The sequence below is a fragment of the Gambusia affinis genome, linkage group LG02 (genome assembly GCF_019740435.1).
Source record: "Gambusia affinis linkage group LG02, SWU_Gaff_1.0, whole genome shotgun sequence".
NCBI classification, from domain to species: domain Eukaryota; kingdom Metazoa; phylum Chordata; class Actinopteri; order Cyprinodontiformes; family Poeciliidae; genus Gambusia; species Gambusia affinis.
This window is the reverse complement of record NC_057869.1, coordinates 33,112,696-33,134,359: the sequence shown is the minus strand read 5'-3', so window position 1 is coordinate 33,134,359 and position 21,664 is coordinate 33,112,696. Positions and strand designations below refer to the sequence as shown.

General features: G+C 38.2%; 1 protein-coding gene across 1 annotated transcript; it reads left to right on the top strand.

The window, feature by feature from the left end:
• Positions 1-11,421, top strand: stard5 (StAR-related lipid transfer (START) domain containing 5). The gene is made up of 6 exons (XM_044099024.1): positions 1-290; positions 6,628-6,677; positions 7,975-8,107; positions 9,620-9,737; positions 10,054-10,147; positions 11,152-11,421. Exons 1-6 carry the CDS (start codon positions 201-203, stop codon positions 11,300-11,302), a joined length of 636 nt encoding a protein of 211 aa, XP_043954959.1. The 5' UTR covers positions 1-200; the 3' UTR covers positions 11,303-11,421.
• The last annotated feature ends 10,243 nt before the right edge of the window (positions 11,422-21,664 follow it).

The window sequence follows — 21,664 nt, the reverse complement described above, 5'->3', positions numbered from 1 at the left end:
CGTTGCTGTTGCTACCTTTCATTCATTTGGGGTAATGTTAGCTCGGTAGTAGCTGTTTGCTTTTCCTTACACAGTTCAGCGTTGACATGACTCCGATAGATTTCCTTTTAACAAACTAAGAAGAGACAGCTTTGCGTCGACAACTGAGCTGCGTGTAAAGTCTTTGTGTCCAGGATAAGCTCGGCTTGCCGGCAACGGTCATGGATTATGAACACAAAGCTAAAGCGGTAGCAGACTGCTTGCTGAGCTACAGGAGGGATGAATCTGGGTGGAAGGTCTGCAGAAAATCGGTAAAGTCTTGCTGTCATATGCATAATATTTGTGTCTGATGAATCCTATTCCATCTCAGAGTAGCTTCCGGATGTCATAATCAAGAACAAGTACGAAATTAAATGCTCACCCAGACTAACTTTAAAAACTTTCGAAAAATCAAGCATTAAGTCGACCTTCTTAGTTAAATATTTGTTGTTTTGAGTTTGCTTTTCATTGTTATGAAAAGTAACAATCAAACCGTAATGAATACGGCTGTATTTATTATCCATCTCATGTACTTTCAGTCAGCTTACTTGTGTGGGTCACAAGTCCTTCAAACGACTTGTGGTTATGTCCTGGTCAGTGATGTCAGACCACTTTTTCAGTAACGAGTAATCTAACGCGTTGCTATTTCAAAGCCAGTAGCCAGACTACAGTTACTTATGCAATTCACTTTGCGTTATTGTGCGTTACTATTTTCTTTTGGAATATAATTGGGGCCTGCCCATAGCAATGCATGGCAGGCACCTATTGTTCTACACCCAATAGAGCGTCTCTTTATTATAAATTTTTTTTCGTCACCGTTAATGCGGCTCATACCGCTGCGTGCCCACCCACCTGCGTGCCCACCCACCCACCTGGCACCCACCTGCGTGCCCACCCACCCACCTGGCACCCACCTGCGTGCCCACCCACCTGCGGCTCGATCAATCAATCAATCAATCAATCAAACTTTATTTGTATAGCACATTTCAGCAGCAAGGCATTTCAAAGTGCTTTACATCAAATCAAACACAAAAATACAATGCAACATAGAATCAACAATAAAAACACAACATAGTCAGATTCCGTCAATAAATTTGCAATTGATTACGTTTTGAATACAACTCTAAACAAGTGGGTTTTTAGTTGAGATTTAAAGGAAGTCAGTGTTTCGGCTGTTTTACAGTTTTCTGGAAGTTTGTTCCAGATTTTTGGTGCATAGATGCTAAATGCCGCTTCTCCTCGTTTGGTTCTGGTTCTGGGGATGCAGAGCAGATGTTTGATTGATTTGTTGGACAGACCTGTGAAGACGCCGTTACAATAATCAATACGACTGAAGATAAACGCATGGATGAGTTTCTCTAGATCTGGCTGAGACATTAGTCCTTTAATCCTGGAAATGTTCTTCAGGTGATAGAAGGCCGTCTTTGTGACTGTCTTTACGTGGCTCTGAATGTTCAGGTCAGAGTCCATCGATCCCGGCGTTGGAGCTATTATTTTATTTTTATTTATATATATATATATTTATATTTTTATATATATATATATATATATATATATTTTTTTTTTTTTTTTTAAACTATATATTTATAGTTTGGACACCCCTGCTGTAACTCTTAGCCTCATTTAACTGCTTACTCGCACACGCTTCAGCTTACATAACCTATCTTACAGCAGCTAAAAGTGCAGTATGATAATGTTTAATTCATTGTTAAAATAAAAGTAAGGTTTAAGATGAGATGGTTGAGGATGAAGAGACTCTGGGTCTGACGGGTCTGCGGTTCCTCTCCTGATCCATTCTCTCTATCATCATGGCACATCATGGCACACTGCGCCATGATGGACACATTTTTTTGTCGACCGATGTACACAGTATCCATCTTAACTGAAATTGTTCAGCTTATAATATGCGTCTTTTTACTCATGTCTGTATTTTTGAAAGCGTTTTTGCTTCTAAGGACATGGACTCGGGTAGAGGATGTTTTAAAAAGACGTGGGTTGACAGCTGCTCACTGGGCCTGCTGTCACAGAAATGTTTAGCACTAACAAACAGCCCAAATGACTAGTGGGGGGGATGTGGTACACAGGTGGAGCATGTTGGAGTTCATTCATTTTTGTCTCTGTGCTCCACCAGGTCCGTTAACTAGTTTCAGAACCCGCCCAGAACTTCTCAGTGTAAATTACCTTGAGAAATAATGTTAATAATAATGTTGGCTACATAAAAACAGGCTTTAATGCCAAAAAATGGTCAAATGTTACAACCTGTTCATGTCATATAAATGGAACAGATACAGTTACTTTCACCGTCCAGCGCCGGGCCACACTGAGCTCACCTTATGGATGGAACCAAGTGAGGCAAAGATTGTAGAGCGACTTTAGCTTTTTATTCTTCGCTGTAATCTGTACCCTCCCTAAAGGGTATTCTAATCAGTTTCAGTCTGTCTAGATATGACTGCCGACAGTCACACATAAACATGGATAGGATCATACTTTCCATCTGCTAGATCAGGATCAGCAACCTCAATCTCTGGAGACACAAGTGGCTCTGTGGTTCACAATATTAAATGATGAAATATTGCTTTGCTTTTGTTTAATTCTTTTTAAGTGTCTCCAGGAAAAAAAAAAACACTGACTACAATGTCCCCTGTGGTAAATTTGGTTTAGAACCAGCCTCCAAAGAAAACGGTAAAGACTATTCAAATTTTTTTTTAACCAGCTATAAGGGGCCAGACTTGTATCATCAGCACCTTTATTCAGATGTATTCAGAGTATTTTGTAGTTCAGTACAAAATTGTGTATATGAGCAAAATATTTGGATAAATAATAGGTTAGTCTGATCCCAGTCCTTAGCCTTGTTTATTACTCTTGTTGGTCTTTTTGGAAGTTTGATTAGTGACTGTTGTGTTGTTTATGCTTCGACAATCAAAGGGAGTGGCTTCATCACTTACCAAAGTCGTAATAAAACATACGGTACACTGTTCATACATAAGGCGCACTGGGATATAAGGCGCATTGCCAATTTTTTTGCAAATATAGGGATTTTATGTGCGCCTTATTGGCCGACAAATACGGTAGTTAGATTACTGACTGCTTGATTTGGAAAGTAACTAATATCTGAAAATCTCATCCCTTAAAGCTCAGACAAACCAAAACAGTTTCTATGGCGCTTATTAAAAACTCAACAGACATGAAATGGAAGAGCTACTGAAGACACATTAACAACATTGAATCAAATCTCCCACTTGTCATCATGCCCTCATCATGCAGGGCCAGTCCAAGGCTGCATGAGGCCCCTTTTGTTGCTAAAAACATCAGCACCTCTAACAACTTCTGTGTTGGATTTAATCTGGGAGAGGAGGAGTAGTTTAATTGGTCAACCTAAAAAGTAGGTTTTTAGGTTGACCAATTAACCTAAAATTGGTCAACCAATTTTAGGTTAGTTGACCAATTTTAAGTCAACCTAATATTAGTCAACCAAATTGCAGATCTGCAATTTGCAGATTGCAGTTTATTAATCTGTATTTGTGAACAAACAGGTCAAACTCAAAGATTAAACTCACAGCCTCAGATTGTTGCTATGGTAACAAAACAATCTAACTATGAAGATCAGCCTTTGAACTTTTACAAAGTAAACTTGCTAGCTCATTTTAATGTTAAACAATTTAAAATCTTTTAATTCATGTATGCTGAAACCATTAAATCAAATTTAGCAGCATTGATCATCTTAATAAACAAATGTTACATTTATATATCTGTGGTCTGTGTTAAAATATTAGCATTTATGGGGCCTTCTGGAGCTGCTGACTTAATTTGGATTAAACTGAAGTGGAAACAATTAATCCATCCATCCATCTTCTTCCGATTATCCGGGGTCGGGTCGTGGGGGTAGCAGCTTCAGAAGGGAGGCCCAGTCTTCCCTCTCCCCAGCCACTTCCACCAGCTCCTCTGGAGGAATCCCAAGGCGTTACCAGGCCAGCCGAGAGACATAGTCCCTCCAGCGTGTCCTGTGTCTTCCCCAGGGCCTCCTCCCGGTGGGACGTGCCCAGAACACCAGAATTGCCTCAAAGCCGTACGGAAGTCTTTCTCCATGGCCTCTCCAAACTCCTCCCACGCCCGGGTTTTTGCCTCAGCAACCACCCGAGCTGCATGCCGCTTCGCCCGCCGGTACCTATCGGCTGCTTCCGGGGTCCCACAGGCCAAAAAGGCCCGATAGGACTCCTTCTTCAGCCTGACGGCTTCCCTCACCGAAGGTGTCCACCAACGGGTTCGAGGGTTGCCGCCGCGACAGGCACCGACAACCTTGCGGCCACAGCTCAGATGAGCCGCCTCGACAATGGAGGCACGGAACACGGTCCACTCAGACTCCATGTCCCCCACCTCCCCCGGGACGTGTTCGAAGTTCTGCCGGAGGTGGGAGTTAAAGCTCCGTCTCACAGGGGATTCCACCAGCCCTTCCCAGCAGACCCTCACAACACGTTTGGGCCTGCCAGGTCTGAAAAAAATACAATTAATATTAATTTTAATTGTATTTTTTGATTTGTTGTTTGTAAGAATAGTTGTGGGTTTAAATATCGCTTACTGGCAATTTCTTCCAGTAACATATAATTACCCAGTAATATTTTTACATTTCCTGTCTACTCAACATTTAATACAAAAACATGATAGACTGCTGGTGGACCGCCCATGATGGACCGTCCTGACCACTGGGCTTAACAAGTTTTCTGGGGGAAATCCTGGATACCTTTTCCTTTTAAATCTCCAACACAAATGTCTTCTAATTTTTAAAACGATGGAGTGTCTACTAGTCGTTTTAATTTTGATGCCATAGTTTTTTAATTGTAAATATTAAGTGTTTTGTGGGTATTATATACTTTTTACATAACTAATTAAAAATCCACAGGTAGATCTTTAACTTTCTGAATGCCTTTGATTTTGCAGATTTTATGTTCTCCATCATTTTTACCCGGAGTAAACCTTTCATTACCAGAGACAGGGGTAAATTGTAAAAGCTCTGGAGGGTCACCCACATGTTTTCCTAGTTACATGTTATAAATGTATTCAAGTCATATCCTTTTATTGCATTCAAATCAACCCTAATCAACAAAATGTAGACTTTCTTCACAAAAAATAATACATCTATTCTAATAGAACTTAGATTTCAAACAGTACAGTAAAGTCAGTTATTCAAGTCTCTATATAGACCCCACAGACTGCATCAATTAATTGATTTACAGCATCCTAGACAAGTGTGGAGCTATAGCAAAAAATTGCTAGCGTTGTGTTGTTGACTTTACAGCAATCCCTCATATCGAGCATGCATGTAGCGACAGTGGAGAGGAAAAAGACCCTAGCTCAGTACAAGTGGCTGTCTGCCATGACCGACAGGGGGTTTGTGAAGACAGAGCAGAAGGCACTAAAAGAAACAGATGGACTGAGGTAGGATTATTTTTGATGTTTGTGAAAGTGAAATGTTAATAGAAGAGCTATAAAGCAGTGTTATCTCAGCCGATGCCCCTCTCCAGGGAGGAACCACAGCCAATCAAAATACCAGACTAGATGTAGTTTCTAAGGAAAAAAAGTAACAGAGAAAACTAAAAGCCAACATTTGATAACCTCAAATAATCCAAATTGGAGAGGAGTATAAGAAAGTGGTCATCTTGTCCTCCAGTAGCCTCAGCCTGTGGCAGCATAACTAAAGAAATAGGTCATGATAACCTAAGAGTCTAAATAAAAATTTTATGAAAAAAAGTTCTAATCTTCGTCTGAAAAGTAGACAGGATGTCTTCCTCACTGACTAAAACTGGCAGCTGCTTCTACATGAAAGGAGCCTGAAAACTAAAAGAGCTTTCAGAAATTCTAGAAATCAACAGTAAACCTGCAGTCTGAGAGTGAAGTGCTCTGTTAGATGCATGTGGAATAATCAGACATCTGATGTATGATGGAACTCTACTATTAAGAGCTTTATATGTGAGAAGGACAATCTTAAATTCTATTCTGGCTTTAACAAGGAGCTAATGAAGGGAAGCTAAACCAAGAGAAGTATGATGTCTCCATTTAATCTTAAAATTTAAAGTGAGCTAGACCAACAGAGGACCATCCAAATGCTAACAGTGTCTCAACGAGTGGAATGGATATCACCTGAGTGCAGTGAGAGTGACTGCAGTATAAAGACACCTGTATCTGGAAGGTCCATTAACTAGTTCATCAGTATTCCTGGCTATCATTACATTGTGATGAGTAACAAACACTAACTAACTAGTAAAAAGGTTTTTGAAGTCAGGAATACAAAAACAGTATCCTGAGGTCCTGAATGTCTCCTGGAGTTCAGTTAAATTCATCAAGAGATGGAAAGAACGTAGCATGTGTAGATCTGCCCATCAGGCCATCCACACACTGTGTGGTGGTGCCAGAAGAAGTCCAGTGAGAGGACACCACAAGAGAAAGTCTTGCTTTGAGAAATAAGAGCTATTGGCTATTAATTCCCAAAAATTAGGTGATGCCCGACTTGTTGGTTTTGTGTAAAAATCATTGACTTTATTATTAGTAGTTATTGATAGTAAAACCTTTTACTTAGAATTTATTCCCAGTGTATGTATTTTTTTCCTTCTCTAGAATGATGTGGTTGTTTCTTGGCGTCCCTCGTCTGAGTTCCCTGGAAATGTGTAAGCACTCTTTATTTTTTATTTTTCTTTATTTTTAGAGTCCTGGATCAGGTTTCTGAAACATGTTACTGGGCAATATTTGGCATGCTTCTTGTAATAAAAATGAGTTATTTATTGTGATATAACATTTTCTTGTATACTTTCATGTGAGTTAAATTTATTGCTTGACCATCATGTCTTTACATGAACAAACCTTAGAATCAGAGTTTGTAGTTAAGTCAACATGGGTATCTATCTATCTAGCTATGCTAAACCTATGCTATAGGTTTAGCATAAACCTATGCTATAGGTTTAGCATAAACCTATGCTATAGGTTTAGCATAAACCTATGCTATAGGTTTAGCATAAACCTATGCTATAGGTTTAGCATAAACCTATGCTATAGGTTTAGCATAAACCTATGCTATAGGTTTAGCATAAACCTATGCTATAGGTTTAGCATAAACCTATGCTATAGGTTTAGCATAAAACTATGCTATAGGTTTAGCATAAAACTATGCTATAGGTTTAGCATAAACCTATGCTATAGGTTTAGCATAAACCTATGCTATAGGTTTAGCATAAACCTATGCTATAGGTTTAGCATAAACCTATGCTATAGGTTTAGCATAAACCTATGCTATAGGTTTAGCATAAACCTATGCTATAGGTTTAGCATAAACCTATGCTATAGGTTTAGCATAAACCTATGCTATAGGTTTAGCATAGCTATGAGTCTCAGCTATGCATTGAGGCACTGACTTAATCATAATCAGATTAATAAGTATAGACCCCCTGCATTTTGTTGTATACATATGGAAATTTCATCCATGCGCGCAATGCTGGAGTTAAAAAATACTACTCTATTACATATCATCCATAACTGCGCTGCCGTGGTAGAAAAATTCCATTAACTCAATAAAATTTGGAAATGTAGGAATTAATTTAGTGCTAAGGGGAAAAAGTACAACTGAAAACCACTTCTTCCTCTTTGTGTCTCCAAACTACACACAGACTCGTTGTTATAACAACTGACAACGCCACTTGATGTTTCATACTACCGCAACACTCTAAACGTCCTGTTCTTTGTATGAGAAATATTTTAGTGTTTTTTTGGTGTTGAATCCTAAAACATGAAATGTGTGTGTGTATAATACACACACACACACACATACAGACACAGGTGTATGGTTGTATGCAAGTAAGCAAGCTGTGTTTTTCTCTCTACATATGGACTGTAATACACTGCTGTCCTATCACTTTTTCATGTTTAGTGGCCTTCTCCTCTGACTTGCTATTCAACTGATTGACTTGGCAGTTACAAGGGAGAGGGCATTGTCAGCGGCACCCCTGAGAAGGTATGGGAATGTCTCAAACCAGTTCCCAATGGACTCCGTGTCAAGTGGGACAGCAACGTCAAAAGGTTTGAGCTTCTTGAACAGATCCAGGAGGTTTGTACTCTTTCTGACTCAATCTCTCTACTTTTAATAATCATTTGACTTTTAGAGAAACATGTTTGTAACATTCTTTTCATTTAAACAAAAGCTAATCCAATTCCATTTTTTTATGTAGCAACAATTTACAACACATATGGCACTCTACAAAAGTCGGTAACTGTTGACAATAAAATGATTGCTTAGTTAGTTTGATTCAGTTTTTTAAATATAGCACCAATTAACAATAGATGTCATCTGGAGGTACTTTACAAAAGAAATATTTCAATTCAATCACACATACAATCCAGTTGATCCTAGTTATCAAACAGGACAGTATGCTCAATAAATTATTCAAAGTAAATTCAAAGGTTTCTATCTAAGGAAACCCAGAAGAGTCATTGACTTGCAACATTCACTCCTCATAGACAAGAACGCAGCGTTGATTTACATCAATCCCATGTACTAAAGCAGGGGTCACCAACACGGGGCCCGCAGGCAGCCAGTCGCCTGAGGGGACCTTGTCAGTCGCCTACAGAGCAAGTTCTAAAAATAGCCATTGTCATTAGGGAGCACTGCCAAAAATATATTTAATTAAATGTTTTTACATTGAATTAATAACATTTGCTTATATTTAGAGTTTAAAAAAAAGAAATGATAAAAACATTTAAAATAAATTACTTTATGTATCTTTCCTACGGTTTAAGTTCAGAACTATGAACAGACTCCTGCAGGATATTAACGGAGGGCAGCAGCACCTGCAGCTCTATAGCTGTACAGACTCTGTGAACCTTGAGATTTTACTTCAAGTAAAAAAAGAAAAGAATCATTTCTGGAATTTTTATTATTTAACCCTCTTTACTATTAACAAAATTGTGGAGAAATTAGATCTTTTGTGCCAAATCATCTTGTAGGTAGCGCATGTATATGTGAGTCTGGGGGGGTCAAAGGGCACCCAAAGCCTAAACCTTTTTGGTCAGTTTACTTTATTTGGCGGCTTGGCGCTTTTTCTGTAAGATAATAATGAATGACAGGAGTTTGAACCTGAACATTAATATGATCAGGCAGCATGTAATCATATATATACATATATATACTCTTGTTATAAAGGCTGAGCCAATAATATTTATGTCTGTATCAAACAAGTAGCCCTTCGTGTTTCTCTGGACCTGTGAAGTAGCTCCCAGTCTCCAAAAGCTTGGTGACCTAGTGACAGTGGAGAGAAAAAACTCCTGTTTAACAGGAAGAAAGCGTCAGCAGAACCTGGCTTTGTACAAGCAGCAATCTACCACAACAGACTGCGGGTTTGAAAAGACATACCACAATGCACAGGAAGAAACAGATGAACTGATATAGGAACAGTTAGACTGTTTGTATTTGAATAACTTTGACTATTTATCCAATCTATTTAAGCCAAAGCACATAATCAACGTATCTGCCATTTCCTGTCTTAACGAAAAGCAGCCATGTCCATTGATCTTGTTCTACTCAGTTTGTGAGTCCATTTCTTTGTCTCCCACCTTTGTGCAGGATATTTCCATCTGCCGGACAGTCACTCCCTCAGCCGCTATGGGTATTATAGCTCCACGTGACTTTGTAGATGTTATTTTAGTTAAGCAATATGAAGATGGGAGCATTTCATCTAATGGTACGTAATTTAATGTCTTCTTGTTTTTTAGGGGGGGGAGTTCAGTTGAAATTAGTAAAATCTTTGTATATGATGTATATTGTATATTGATTCTCTAGTATCTTTTCACAACGTGCTCAACTCTTGCTCAGATGATTCATGTGATGGTGGCCATTTGTGTGTGTGTGTGTGTGTGTGCGTGTGTGTGTGTGTGTGTGTGTTGACAAGATTTTGCAAGAATAAGCAAATTGTGTTAAGCATAGAGGTGGTGATGTATAACATTGGTCATAAAGCAATATAATTGTTTGTTTAATCCTTTTTATTTAACATTCAACAGCGACCAATGTGATTCATCCTAGTTGTCCTCCCCATCCTGGCTATGTAAGAGGATTCAACCACGCCTGTGGCTGCATTTGTATTCCCGTCTCAGGGTGAGATTACCAATACGGACACACACACACACACATAGGGCTGGGCGACGTATTGAGTATACACGATGTATCGCAATATTTTCAATTTACGATAGTTAAAATGGCTATGTCTCAACTATCGAGTGTAAATTGTCGTTCAAATAATAAACTTTTGCCATCAAATTCACTGCGAGTATGGTTTCTTTGAATGCATCACTAGTCCCTTCACGCAGACTTGTTGTTGTTGCCATATCAACTGACAACAACGCAACCTTATGTATCAGGATCCAGCACCAAAAACTCTCAAACATTACCCCCACATAGAACAGAACATTCAGTTTGTTACAGTTTTATGCTTTTAGACTTGATGTGTATTTTGCAATTATTAATAAGTGAACCCTGTGGTAGATTAGCCACCGCAGCTATTAGCCAAACTAACACAGCAGTCTTTGATTAGCTAATTTAAACACCTGCTCTACTGATGATTTGTCGGTTTGTGTGTAGATTGCCTTTTTTATTTTTAAGCTGAACCAAAACACAAATTATCCCACAGCACATCTATATGTTATGTTTGTCAAAGTCAAGCATAACTGACCTGCTTCCCTCTCCCTCGCTCTTTTTTTCTTAGTTAAAACTTATTTCTCACCTTGTTATCTAATCTTAATGTAGACAGTTCATAGCAAAACACTGCATCCCTTTTTATATGAGCTTACATTTAAGTCTAACAAAGTCTAACAGGGAAATGGGTGCAGGAGCTTACGTGGGTGATGTCATGCTGCAAGGAGTCTAGTTTAACATTGGAGCTCATTTAAGAATATTGTTATATATATATATATATATATATATATATATATATATATATATATATATATATATATATGTATATAGGGTATCGTGATATAGAAAAAATATGTCAGGATATTAGATTTTCCTCATATCCCCAGCCCTACACACACACATACGTGTAGCTTATTTAATTTTTTTACTTGTTCAATTTCTCTTTCTTTGTGTGAAATCATTTTCAGGGAGCCCAGCAAAACTCAAGTGTCCAGTTTCTTCCAGACAGACCTGGGAGGCCTCCTTCCGCGCTCTGTGGTTGACTCATTTTTCCCATCCAGCATGACCGAGTTCTACAGCAACCTGGCCAAAGCTGTAAAGTCTCTTAAGGACATTTGAGACAAAGAGCAACCAAGGTTTCCTCCAGTGTACTATAAGCCTGGTGGTCTGCCCGGCTTTACTTTCCCCCCCACCAGGCCAACCACTGATATTTTTCTTATTAAAAAAAAAGGAATTGCTTTTATTTATTTCTTTTATACCCCGCATAAAGCAAGAATAGTGAAGACGCTTTGCTCAGACCAACAAAGTCTGAGCAAAGACTTTGCTCAGAAAGAACCAAAAGAACCTGTTTTTTTGCTTCTTTCACCAAAAGAACAGAATCATTCCTGAAAGGGATTTATGTATTGAACAGGGCATGAAGCTGCCAGGACACACCAATCAAACCACTGGCGCCGGTTGGCCTCCTACTGTGCTACTGCAGCTCAATCTATCAAGTTTACCTCGTCGCGGATTGTGAGTATTGAGTATTTTACTCAAATTAGATGTTTTGGCAGGTATTCTTTCTGAGAAGCTTAACCTGCATTTAAATCATGTTTCTTTGGAGAATACCTCAGTAAGGTAGGAGTCAAGTTTGAAAGTCACCACACTGCTTGCTCTGTTTGCGCTTGCTTAATTTGCAACATAAATATAACCTATAGTTGCACTTTCAGATGTGGGTGCAGTGGAATGAGAATGATATATATTTGTGAACAAAGAATTATGTGTGGCGTGTGCGTTTCCATCTCACACATGCTGGCCCAGCGCTGGGCCACATACATAATTATTTTCTGCTCCGATAAAGTTTATATATGTGTTCCTCGGTGAGGCAGTGCATTAGTGGGATAGTGGTAAAGGCCGTAGAGGAGCTGTTGCACTTTCCTCATGCTGGTCCTTTTGTTTGTTTTTTTGTTTTATGAAAACACACAATGAATGAAACTGCACCATATCAGAGTTGCTGTGTGGAGAACAGAAAAACTTGTCCCATAATGTCCGGATTAGCAAAACAAACAGTCTCTGTGGCGCTTCTTATAAACTCAACAGATACTAAATATAACAACTTTGTCTCTACTAGAGCGACATCAATTAAATGATGTCCTCTGTATCCAGAGGGTATCCTCTGGATACAGAGGATACCCTCTGTATCCAGCAGAGATGCGGTGTGCAGCTCATCATGCAGGGTGGGTGCAAGTTGTACATCGGCACCATTAACAGCACTGCAGTATAGATTTAGTCAAATCTGGGAGAGGGCCTAGTTTAACTGGCTGAGTTTAAAAGCAGTCAGTGACAACTGTAATTTGCTGAGAAATTTTTGTGATCAACAGAGCTCAAACTCAAAGATTAAACTCATAGAATGAGATTGTAGCTATGGTAACAAAACAATCTAGCTATAAAAATTGTTCTTTTCACTTCTAAAAAGTAAACTTACCAGCTCATTAAAAATCTCAGTAAATGTAAAACAATTTGTTTATTTTAATTTATCTGTGCTGAAAGTATTAAATTTAACAGAATTGTCATTCTCAACAAACAAATGTTAAAAATGTATATCTGCATTTTGTGTTAAAATGTTAACATGTATGGCCCTCTGGGAGGTCTTGAGCAGCTGCTGAGTTCATTTTGCTTTGGGCCGGTTCTAAATATGATCAGGATTTAGTTTGGATTTAACGGGTTGCAAAAACTGCTAAAATTTTTTTATAGTATTTTTTGTTTTTAAAATTATAGTTATGTGGTTAAGTATTGTCGACAATGTCTTCCAATAACATACATAATTTACTTAACATCTTTTAATACAAAAACATGGTGGGGACCGCCTCGGGGGGCGGGGCTCGGACCGCCTCGGGCTTTTCTGAGGGAAACCCTGAGTAACCAAGTGTCCAGCCTATACAATATGCCACATATTCTATTTCAACAAACGACTAATATTGAGGCTTTAGGAAAGTTAGAAAATGCCAAATATCTAACACTGGTTAATTCAGTTCATGTTGGTTCATTTCTAAACTCTAACAGAAAGAATCCTGTAAATGATTAACAGTCAACAGACTGAGGAAAAGGTTCATGCATATCAGAAGTTCTCAAATTTGACTTGATATATTCTCAAGTTTATTTTACCTTATTGAAAGATTAAAGATGAATTTGAAATTAGATTTTTTTTTATTACTGCAGGTAAAATAAGTATCAAGCATATCAATTGTTTTATACTAAACATATTTCTAAAGGTGCTATTAACATGAAGTTTTCACTATGTGTCGGTAACAACCCAAATAATCCATACATTGAAAGAAACCAAAGAAATAGGTTTAGAAATTAAGTTATGTAAAAAGTATTGAACATGCTGCAATCTGTAAATTTTATAAAAGCAATTTTTTAATTTACATTTTTATTTGATAAATGGTCACTAGAATAGAATATACTTTATTGATGCCCATTGTAAATTTTCTTGTTTTACTCCATCCGAAGTGTTAATTAGTATTAGTATAATATACAATACTTATATGTGTGTGTGTGATATTGTAAGTAATTAAATTATGACCTTATAGTAAAATAAAAACAGGCATGTACATGGAAATACGATAATCTATAAATAATCCATAAATGACTCTATAGAAAACTTCAATTTAAAGACACTCAGCGTTGGACATTGTAAATGTCAGGAGCTGCAGTGTGAAGTGGTTGAGGCAGATGCAGAGAGAAATGATGATGATTTTAATGGAGAAAAATGCACAAATAATCTAAAATACCAGGCAGCACAGGGTGAGCGGAAAGGCTAGGCTCACCGCTGGTAGCAACTGGCAAATCCCAACTAGACACAACAGGACAAGACAAAATGGACAAGGACCCGACAAAGACAGAAACACTGGTGGCGTTAAAACACAGAGAGCAACCAGGGAACGAGACACGGCTGGGAACGAGACACGGCTGGGAGCGAGACACGGCTGGGAACGAGACACGGCTGGGAACGAGACACGGCTGGGAACGAGACACGGCTGGGAGCGAGACACGGCTGGGAGCGAGACACGGCTGGGAGCGAGACACGGCTGGGAGCGAGACACGGCTGGGAACGAGACACGGCTGGGAGCGAGACACGGCTGGGAGCGAGACACGGCTGGGAGCGAGACACGGCTGGGAGCGAGACACGGCTGGGAGCGAGACACGGCTGGGAGCGAGACACGGCTGGGAGCGAGACACGGCTGGGAGCGAGACACGGCTGGGAGCGAGACACGGCTGGGAACGAGACACGGCTGGGAACGAGACACGGCTGGGAACGAGACACGGCTGGGAACGAGACACGGCTGGGAACAATCATGGGGTAGACAGGACAACACAGAAACCTAAAATAACACCCAGAAAAATCACCACAGTAAAGTCTATGCTATAATACCATATTACTGTATTATATAACATTTAGTCCTTATAGTATTGCATGAAGGACAAAATCTATGAAAATATCAAGCTCATCCATCTCTTGCCTGTGCCCCTATTGCCCACTTCAGAAATGCACCACAGCTGGTCTAAAACAGCCAATCAGAGCCAGGAGGAACATCTTAATGCTGTCAGTCACTCTTGTGTACACGCTGCTCAATGTGCTAACACGGAGAAACAGCTTACAGTTCCAGGAAAACAGTTTTTTTCCTTGTGTCATTTACATTATTGCACTTTAATTTCTGAACTGATTTGTTTTAGTTTCTTTCTATGTATAGATTTCTTGGGTTGTTAGCAACACTTGATGAAAATTTCATGTCAATAACACCTTTAGAAATATGTTTACATGTTTAAATATGTTGTGACTAATACTTATTGCAGTGATATTTAAACCCAGAATACTTTGTGTAGCTAAATTGTACTTTGACCTTCTTTATCATAGCTCTGTGTATGCAGATCTAATGAACCTTCTGCCCTATTACTAATATCTGATCAGTTCCTTTTTTAAACAAAAGAAGTTTTTCTTCATTTTAACCAAATCCACTTTGAATAGAACCTAACATTTGGCTTCATTGTTGAGGTAAATGAATCCCCTATACCAGGGGTCACCAACACGGGGCCCGCAGGCAGCCAGTCGCCTGAGGGGACCTTGTCAGTCGCCTACAGAGCAAGTTCTAAAAATAGCCATTGTCATTAGGGAGCACTGCCAAAAATATATTTAATTAAATGTTTTTACATTGAATTAATAACAATAAAATAACAATAACTAACCCCTAACCCTTATATTTAGAGTTTTAAAAAAAAAATGATAAAAACGTTTAAAATAAATTGCTGGAATTTTTATTATTTAACCCTCTTTACTATTAACAAAATTGTGGAGAAATTAGATCTTTTGTGCCAAATCATCTTGTAGGTAGCGCATGTATATGTGAGTCTGGGGGGGTCAAAGGGCACCCAAAGCCTAAACCTTTTTGGTCAGTTTACTTTATTTGGCGGCTTGGCGCTTTTTCTGTAAGATAATAATGAATGACAGGAGTTTGAACCTCCGTTCATTTGGATCCCGGCGGAGTTTTTTACCGTGTCGGTTCTGTCGGGTCGTCCGTTTATGAGCTTCTTTGATGTTTCCTGAACTGGAGAGCCGATGGGTCACCTGTTAACTGACATCTGCTGCTCTTCCTGAGCGTCGCGCTTAAACTGCGGGTTAAACAATTTAATCTAGCCAAAGTAGAATAGAAATTAAGCAAACATTGTTGCTTCACCTCCTCGTCCTCTGGACGTCTGACACCACCTGAACCTGCGATCAACACTCTCCTCTTTCCGTGAACCACAAGGGTTGGCTCTGCTTCAATGTCTTTATTATTTAGCATCGTCTGAAAAAAAAATGTCTGCTGCTCTTGTGGTTTAGGTTTGTGCTGATTTTTGCGCATTGGGGAGGTGGTTATGCTTTTGCAGGTCAGGTGCAGTGATAGTTTTGTGTTCCCTCTGATCTGTCTGACCTTTTTTTTTTTTTTTCCCCAACATCTGCTGGTGTCAGCCAGCGGGTAACCAGTCAGCTGTTCAGTTGGCAAAACCACAAAAAAGCTGGTAAACCAACGACCTGCCAGAACCGCACACTGTAAAAAGCTCAGGCGGGATCTTAGAACTACGGGAGGCTCACACTCCACTCATTTATTTTTAGCTAACAGAAAAACTGTAAGCTGTGAAATAAAAGCAAACTGACAATAAGATTTTGGCTTTGGGATGTCCCTCCTCACCCCTCCCCTCACAGACTGTACACAGCTGTGTGTACAATATCTTTTGACACAAAAGATATTTTTTCTCCACAATTTTGCTAATAGTAAAGAGGTTAGATAATAAAGCAATAACTATTCTTTTCTTTTTTTTAAAAAAAAGATCATTTCAAGGTACTCAGTGCGTACAGCTGTACAGCTGCAGGCATTACTGAACCAATCCAGACTCTCAGTGATTTGTGGGAAATTTAGAATCACATATAAAAGCTCCAAAAGGGAATCAAACTTAAAACTCTGAACTAAGAACTTCTGGTCACATAATAGCAATTAACCATATCTGCCATGGTAAATTATTACTGATAACTATTGGGAGTAGTCCATAACATTAATATGATCAGGCAGCATGTAATCATATATATACATATATATACGCTTGTTATAAAGGCTGAGCCAATAATATTTATGTCTGTATCAAACAAGTAGCCCTTCGTGTTTCTCTGGACCTGTGAAGTAGCTCCCAGTCTCCAAAAGCTTGGTGACCTCTGACCTATACTGTGAGGTATCTTCTATAGATCTGTGGACTGTTTAATTGTCCATAGCTCAGAGTTTTATTTACAAGACTTTGCTTTATCAATGTTCTTCCACTCAGAGATAATATTTATTTCTCATAAAAACATTTTAACAATGTTTTTCCATTTATTCAAATTTAAGGTACCATATATGCTGGCAGCATTCCTCTTATTCTTTTTTTATCCAATATCCTAGAGTGTAGATCAACTTCAATGTTATACTTTAAAAATATATATATTGTTAATTATAATTCTTTTATTGTAAATTGGGTGTTGTGTATTCAATTAACTGTACAACTATTTTTCTGAAACAGGCATGTTTGATAGTTGAGAACCATTGACCCAGTCCCCCCTCCCCTGCCTGTTGCTGCTGAGAGGTGAACTCACACACAGAGACTGAAGGGGTATAAAGTGTTTGCTTTTTTATGAAAAAAATTTGAGTGATATTAGAATTATGAGAGAGTAATAAATGCTGTAAATGTTTAAAATGTTTTATTAAATTTAATTGACCAATGTTAACATTTCACTTGGACCATTTGCACTGTGGCTGACCATTTTAATCGTTCAGTGTTGTAATTACATTTCAGTTGCAGTTGAGTATGTTTATAGTGTTAATCTGTGCATGGCCTGATATTTTTCCGTAATATTTGCAAAGAGACAGTTTGTTCATTTTGATTTTACAACATGGATCAAAACACCTGAGGATTTTTGATAATCAACAGAACATGTTATATAAATGTATACGACATGTTCATATACATAGACACAGATGTATTTGAATTGTTACTTGGTCTTGCATTGCCTTATGTCTACAAACCCATTAGACGTGTTTTTCATTTTGATTCTAGTGCTGGCTTCCAGTTAACAGGCTTGGTAAACCTTAACCACATCATTTCAAATCATTTGTTTGTCTGAATATAGCATTTTAGGGTGTGAAGAAAAACTCACTTCATACATTGGTTTCATTAAACACATCTGGCTGAGGCAGTGACGTTGCTGTGAATGATGCTGTAATCTTGTGCTAATGCATGTAACAGAGGTAAGAAGCTCATCTTCATTGATGTATGACCCTTTGAATTTGAATTCAGATTTCACTGTGTAAAATCCAGCTTAAAGCAGAACTCACAATACACTGTCACAGGAATCAGGTAAAATATGTTACACCATTAATTTGATCAAAAATAAATATCCAACCACTCAACATGAAATTTGTTGATTCTTAGCAACAAATTTCATGTTGCTATAAATAGATTGATAACCAAAATCCCTCCAAAAATAATTATGGTAGATTTAGATCACTCAGTTTGAATCAGCAAAAGACCTAAATAATTAAATGTCCACAATTTCCCGTTCTTTTTTCAAAAAGATTAATGTCCACAAAGGAGTTCCATATCCTTGAATAATAAACAAAGTCCTAAAAGTATTTCCCCGTTGTAATCCAAAGTACCGATCCAAAATGAAAAATCCAAACGTCAACACCCCCCCGCCCAAAAAAAAAAAAATATATATATATATATATATCCCCCAAAAGAAAAGTCCTGATCTCACCGGGAGAGTCTTTCTTTCCTTCAGTGGCGTCTTCTCGCACTGGCGGCGTCTTCTTGCATCGGGTGGCATTTTCTGGGTGCAAACTCCAATCCAGTTCCTAAGAGTCGATCTGCGGCGCTGAGGTGAACTTTGATTGCTGTTTTACGTCTTTTCCTTGATTTTTACTAGTTTTAAACGATCAATAATATCTGAATCCAGGCTTCGGGGGCGTGTCCGATGAAGCCCCGCTTCGACGCTTGTGTTGTCTTGCTGAAAACCACGTGACTAGCAACAAACAATGCCTCACATTGCATGGGTCACGTGACTGCTTCATTTTGCGTGTCGGTTTTCAAAATAAGAGCGTGATGAGCCGCTGCTTGATCGCATGAGTGGAGTATTTGTCTTCATAAGTGGCCGAAATAAAAGGAACCTTTTATAGTTCATGTGTATTAATGATTTTGATGATGACACTCATCAAAGTGTAATGTTTGTTACCAGTTTTCTCAATGGTTGATTATGGCATATTTTGGGACTTTATATTTGTGTTTTTATTATGTAAATCATTTTAACACTGCATTGTCGCTGAAATGTGCTACACAAATAAACTTGATTGAAAAGGAGCCAGCAAGAAGAAAACAATCTGACATCAGGGAATACTTGAGATGATAACTCACAAGATTCTTAAATAATAATAATTAAACCTTTCACATCCAAAATTCTCACCTTCTTGAAATTTCCTCTATTTCTTTGTTCTGCAAAAATATATCAGTCTTGCACAGCAGAAACAGACTTAAAGCTGTTGGAAAAGTAAAATCCTGGCTAAAGACACAATATTTCTGGAAGAAAGTTGTTAAATTGAAAAGATCTGCTAGAGTGATATGTAACGTGACCCGCTCAGCAAGTCTGGTTTGTTCTGTTAAATAAAAAGTTGTAAAAGAAATCGTTTCAAAGAGCTCGGGTTGGAAATTGGTTTCTGATGTGCTAAAACATCATCAACATTTAGTTTTCATCTCTTCTCATCTGACAAGCTGAAATATAAGCAATATGCTGCATTTTTTTTTCCACAATACATGTTAAAAATTATATACCTTGTGGAAAAACTAGAAGAAGCTGACCAGTAACTGATGCTTATAGTTGTAAAACATTTTACTATATTAAATCTAAAAATACAAATACAAAAATACAAAATAGAACAAAAGATCTTACATTTTTCAAAGTAATTATGAGTTTTGGCGTATAAACAAACAGCAATTTCTTGGGTAATAAAAAAATTGCAACATGTTCAACTAGTCTTGGATCCTTTTAAAGACTCAACAAATTAGGGTGATTTTACATATTTTATCTGTCCTTTGTGTGCAGTGAGGTGAACATTAAAGTTAATTCAGGAAACACGTTTGTCATTGTAGTGACAATTTGTCCAAAATCAAAAAACTCAAGACTCAAAAGTGATCAAAGCAAAAAGTGAATTAAACGCAAATAGTCACCTGATGCACCGTGGATTCTGGTTTACGCAGTTCAAAAAAGGGATCAAAACAATCAAAAATGCAGTTCTAGTGTCTTTTATTCCAGTTCAGGTAAAACAAGTTATAGACTGAAGTGACTGGGACTAACAACATAACTGGAAATGACTAATACTGACACTGACTGACTGGTAAAAAACCTTATGACCACCACGTGCATATGTGGTGGTCATAATGTGGTGGTCATAAGGCTACCTAAGACCTACCTATTTATACCGTGACACACCCACGTCCCAAACTGAAATTAATTAGTGAATTATTAGTAAATTCACTAATTAAGTGAATTGTTAACCAAAGAACCTATTCTAAATAACAAATTGAACAAAAATTCTAATTATAAATCAACTAGGAAATAAACAAATAAAAATACAAATAAACTAGATAATCTAAATTCTAAGATTTAACTGAAAATAGATAAATAGCTCCTACAGTCATCTTTCTACAGTATAAATGGAATGATGCCTCTATTATATTTGTGACATCAAACTTTCTTTCTGCCATATATTAGTGGTCATACTATGGGTAAATGTTTGTAATTTACTTTCAACAAACGATCACCAAAATGGTTTGAGCATAAAGACACAGGTAATATTTCCACATGCTGCACTGTATGCAAGTAAATGGGATGCAGCTGAGTGAAAGTTGTACAGCAGGGCTTCAACTGCAGTTCAGGAGAGTCGGTTTCTCCAACTTTTAGATGTCTCTGCTTTAACACATTGGAGTCAAATCATGAGGTCATTATCAGGAACTCAAGCAGCCATTTGATTCAGGTGGGTTGGACTAGGAACATATGTAAATGTTGCAGGACACCAGACATGGACGCCTGGATTTGAGGACCCCTGTTGTAGAGGGTCAGTGTGTTCCAGCAGCTGCTCCATCGAATCAGAGGGTTGATGAGCTCTGAAAGGTCCTGATCCTCTAGTAAGTAAAATAATATGACCCCAATTCATCAGTCAGCCGCTCTGTCCTGTGGAGAAGTACATATAAGGTCATTTATACACATAAAATGTAATAAATCACAATTGAAAGACTTTTTTTTTACTATATATTCACTAGGTGAATACAAGAAAGTAAAAGGCGTATCAGAATATTTTACACACTACACAAATATTATCAATCAGCTCCGTGACTTTGGAATTTGATAGGAACCTTTTGGGCAGAACGGATACAGTAAGAACCACCATAGAGATCATTTTTATGGATCAGACATTCTCTTAAACTGCGCTTGTAACTGAGTTAATTTGATCTATTTTATGAACCTTCTCAAAATATTTTTAATTCTATTTTGTAGAATTGACAACAAAAATTGCTTTTGGACTGTGGCAGGCTATTTCAGTTTTGTACTTTTATTTTTGGTTCCTAATGTAAATACTGTTCTGGGAGGACAGTTATTAGTGTTAAACAAAGCAGAATTCTGTGACGTAGCTGCAGCAGCCAGGCAGAAGCTGCCTAACTGAGCTGCCAACACAGTTTCACCCCCGACTCGTCATATATTGACGCATGGGCAGGTTCCTTTAGCGCAGTGTTTCCCAGTTCCAGTCCTCATGCCCCCCTGCCTGCATGTTTTAGGTGTTTCTCTTCTGCCACACCTGGATTGAATCTTTGGGTGATTAACAGGCTCCTGTAGTACTTGGTGGCTGCAGAAGATGTCATGCAATCATTTGAATCAGCTGTTCTGGT

What these genes read in the sequence shown, in the direction of transcription:
- stard5 (XM_044099024.1), top strand. Translation starts at nt 201, where the DNA reads ATGGATTATGAACACAAAGCTAAAGCGGTAGCAGACTGCTTGCTGAGC. An exon ending in GGAAGGTCTGCAGAAAATCG is followed by an intron (nt 291 to 6,627) that starts GTAAAGTCTTGC and finishes TTCCTTCTCTAG; the next exon opens with AATGATGTGGTTGTTTCTTG. An exon ending in ATTTGTATTCCCGTCTCAGG is followed by an intron (nt 10,148 to 11,151) that starts GTGAGATTACCA and finishes AATCATTTTCAG; the next exon opens with GGAGCCCAGCAAAACTCAAG.